Raw genomic sequence first — 4,203 nt, forward strand, 5'->3', positions numbered from 1 at the left:
ACAGAACTGGCCCCAGTACTGAGCCCTGGGGAACACCCCTTGTGATCAGCTGCCAACTGATTTTAACCTCATTCAGCACAACTCTCTGGGCCCAGCCATCCAGCCAGTTTTTTACCCAGTAAAAAGTATGCCCATCCAAGCCATGAGCTGCCAGTTTCTCCAGGAGAATGCTGTGGGAAACGGTGTCAAAGGCTTTACTAAAGTCCAGGTAAACAACGTCCACAGCCTTTCCCTCATCTGCTAAGCTGGTCATCTTGTCAAAGAAGGAGATCAGGTTGGTCAAGCAGGACCTGCTCTTCATAAACCTCTCCTGACTGGGCCTGATCACCTGGTTGTCCTGTATGTGCCATGTGATGGCACTTGGCATGATCTGCTCCGTAATGTTCCCCAGCATTGCATTCAGACCGACAGTCCTGTAGTTTCCCAGATCTTCCTTCTGGCCCTTCTTGCAGATGGGAGTCACATTTTCTAACTTCCAGTCAACTGGGACCTCCCGGGTTTGCCAGGACTGCTGACAAATGATCTCAAGTGGCTTGGTGAGCGCTTCTGCCAGCTCTGTCAGTACCCTTGGGTGGATCCCATCTGGCCCCATAGACTTGTGTGTGTGTCTAAGTGGTGTAGCAGGTCGCTAACCATTTCCCCTTGGATTATGGGTGCTTCATTCTGCTCCCCAGCCCTGTCTTTCAGCTCAGGGTGCTGGCTACCCCTAGAACAGGTCTTGTTATTAAAGACTGAGTCAAAGAAGGCATTAAGTACCTCAGCCTTTTCCTCATCCTTTGTCACTCTGTTTCCCCCTGCATTCAGTAAAGGATGGAGAGTCTCCTTAGCCCTCCTTTTGTTGCCAACGTATTTACAGAAACATTTTTTTATTGTCTTTTATGGCAGTAGTCGGATTATATTCTAGCTGGACTTTGGCCCTTCTAGTTTTCTCCCTGCATAACCTCGTGACAGCCTTGTAGTCCTCCTGAGTTGCCTGCCCCTTCTTCCAAAGGTCATAAACTCCCCTTTTTTTTTTTTCCTGTATGTCTTGAGAGACTGGAATGCTGTTTCACTACTATTATGGTCTGCATTACAGTCTCTACATCTGAATTAGTCTGGTTTATATTTCCTGTTTTCAGGTGAATGGCATAACAAACTTAATTGTTTCATTAGTGGAGGATTATCTTTTGTGTGTGTGAAAGAAGAACAAAAATAGCCCCTTTAAAGTGTAGGTCATTGTAGAGTGATTATTTTTTTGCAATCCTTCCTTTGGTAGTCTGCTACTCTTGAGAATGACAACAAAAAAAAGGAACTAATCAATTTGCAGTATGATTTGGTATATTCATAGTATACTCTGAGATTGCAATCATGGGCAAAGCTAACAAGAGATGAACCAAAATGTAATTAAAGTTAGTATAAAATTGGAATGGAGTTCTTCCTCAGTTGTACCATAAAGCAAAAACTCTGTCTTCTAGTATAATAAACTGTTCATAAAGTTGACATTTGAGACTACTAAACAGAAAAATGGAAGGAAAACTCAGTTTTGTTCATGGATTATTTCATTTCACCAGAATGAAATATCTCGCACTTAAACAAGAGTTGTCATGCTTTTAAAACAAAATCTTAATACTGAGACTGAAAATGTCCAGAGACTTGTAGGAAGGGTAATCCAGTGAAGTTTGGAGGACAAGCCCTGAGACTGCTCTAAAAAGTTGGGAGGCATCTTTTACATTTGCCTGCTACTAAAGTAACAGGCACACGCTTCCACGCCTTTGGACCCCAGTGTCCTTTTCCACTGTAAGGTGCAATCCTTTAATGTTCTCTTGCATATAACATCTAAGTTTATAACATAGGCCAAGCACAGCATAGGGGAGTTTCAGAATTAACTTACTGAAGTGATGTAAAACTTTTTTAAACTGTGTTCGCACATTGAGCAAGATGAAATTTATTCATGACTGCGGGTGGTAAGAGAATACAGCAAAGCCTAGCATGCTGGTGTGCACAATCGGTGTGGGTAGGTTCTTAATCCTGCCTCTGCACGGGATTACTGATGACCTGTGTTTGGCAATACTTGATACCTGGGCAGGGCAATCTGCTTGGTGACTGTGGATTAGACAAAACTGGCAGAGAGTGCTTTGGAGCCTGAAGGCTGACAGGACATACTACCAGACTTGCATGGGCAAGCACTGAAGTAGTGAGATCAGCAAAACAAAATGAAGGCCGTGGAGGGTGTGACATTCAGACCTGGGTTAGACAAGCTTTGCTTCTAATCATCAATGCTAATTGCCCTTAATGAGACACTTGGAAGTGGAAGACCTGGGTGTCCAAGTTGTATTGCACAGCTAGTTTTTTCCACTGGGCTTAGAAAATATTTCTTAAACTAAATTTAAAGATAAAATGTAGTGAAAAAAATAGAAGAGCCTTCTTTACAGGAAGTACTTTTGACCTGCTGATGCCAGACTGTTTTAATGGAGAAAAGTCAGGAGCTTTCCCTTGTTTCACAAGCGTATTCTTGCAGCTAGCTGTTGTGGTTTAACCCAGCAGGCAGCTAAACACCTCATAGCTGTTCACTCACTCCCCCCTCAGTGGGATGGGGGAGAGAATCAGAGAAAAGGTAAAACTCATGGGTTGAGATAAGGACGGTTTAATAGGACAGAGAAGGAAGGGAAAAAAAAATAATAATGATAAAAATATACAAAACAAGTGAAGCACAATGCAATTGCTCACCACCTGCTGACCAATGCCCAGCCAGTTCCTGAGCAGCAGCTGCACCCCACCCCAGCCAACTGCCCCAAGGTTTTTTTTGTTCAGCGTGACATCATATGGTATGGAATATCCCTTTGGTCAGTTGGGGTCAGCTGTCCTGGCTGTGCCCCCTCCCAGCTTCTTGTGTACCCCTAGCCTCCTTGCTGGCAGGGCAGTATGAGAAGCTGAAAAGTCCTTGACTAGCATAAGCCCTGTTCAGCAACAACTAAAACATCAGTGTGTTATCAATATTATTCTCATCCTAAATCCAAAACACAGCTCTATACCAGCTACTAGGAAGAAAGTTAGCTCTATCCCAGCTAAAAGCAGGACACTAGCCCAATGTGTTTTTTCTCAGCATGCTTAGTGATTTTGAGTTTTTTGAGAGGGTTTAAATGGAGCTTTAGTTTTCCTTGGACTTGCTTTGAAGCTTTCTGTTTTCTGTGTGGAATTTGAATTCAGAATAATTTCTCCCCTTAACGCAGGTTGCAGTACTACTTACTGCCTTTAAGAAACAACCGCAGCGATATTTACGTAGGTTTTTTTTATTTCTCTTATTTTAGGTCTTAAGCATCCAAGTGAAGTGTTACCACGAAATCATTACTATAGGTTACAGAGTCTACCACTCGTATGATTTACCATGGTTTAGATCCCTCAGCTGGTGAGTAGCAAGCCAGAACATCAATAAGTAGGGACGTGAAACTTAAAAGATTTATGTTCTTCGTATCCTGTCATGGTGGAATGATAGTTTTGTAGGTCATGTGCAGACATAAAACTTGACATCTGTCTCTAATACAGGATTCTGTAGTTGTCTTCCACCTGTGACAAGTCAGTTGGCCTTTTACTAGTTCAATTTTTTTCTTATAAATATGTATATATGCACACATGTATGTATGCATGCATATATGATTTAAATCAGAATTGAGCATGTGTAAGCTATCTAAAAATGTGTATAGCCAAATAATCACCTGATGTGTATTACCTGAACTGTTTTTTTGTGGGTTTGGTTTTTTTTTTTTTGGTGGCTGTTGACCTTGCACAAGAAATAAATAGAACTCTAAAGGCCCCTCTTTACATACACTGAGAATTTTTTTTGGTGGCTGTTGACCTTGCACGAGAAATAAATAGAACTCTAAAGGCCCCTCTTTACATACACTGAGAATTAAAATAATAACATACAAGTTTTAAATCCTTTCCAATCATGCGCTTAATCACAGGACTGCATAAATATAATGTTGAGGGATCTTCTGAAAGCCAAAAGATGAGATTAATTTTTCTGGCAAATCCCATATACTTGTGACAATGTCCAGTTTACATAGGGCTGGATAGAACTGGGGAAATCAACTTAATTCTTCAGATGTGACCTATGTTGTGCTGTTTTGGTTTTGTGTTGGGTTTGGTTTTTTTAAGGAATTGAAATATTTAGGTTATTCCCCACCTCTTGTCACATTGCTGCTTCACTTCTAGAAGCAACTTTAC

At 41.4% G+C, this 4,203-nt stretch overlaps 1 protein-coding gene across 1 annotated transcript in view; it reads left to right on the forward strand.

Annotated features, from left to right (window-relative positions):
- The window catches only part of CDS1 (CDP-diacylglycerol synthase 1), a 25,622-nt gene that overhangs the window by 6,045 nt on the left and 15,374 nt on the right, over positions 1 to 4,203 (forward strand). The window contains exon 3 of the mRNA XM_035895557.1: positions 3,288 to 3,385. Coding sequence (XP_035751450.1) covers positions 3,288 to 3,385 — 98 coding nt within the window. The remainder of the gene's footprint in view (positions 1 to 3,287; positions 3,386 to 4,203) is intronic.

The sequence above is a fragment of the Egretta garzetta genome, unplaced genomic scaffold (assembly GCF_000687185.1).
Source record: "Egretta garzetta isolate BGI_Z169 unplaced genomic scaffold, ASM68718v1 scaffold615, whole genome shotgun sequence".
NCBI lineage: Eukaryota > Metazoa > Chordata > Aves > Pelecaniformes > Ardeidae > Egretta > Egretta garzetta.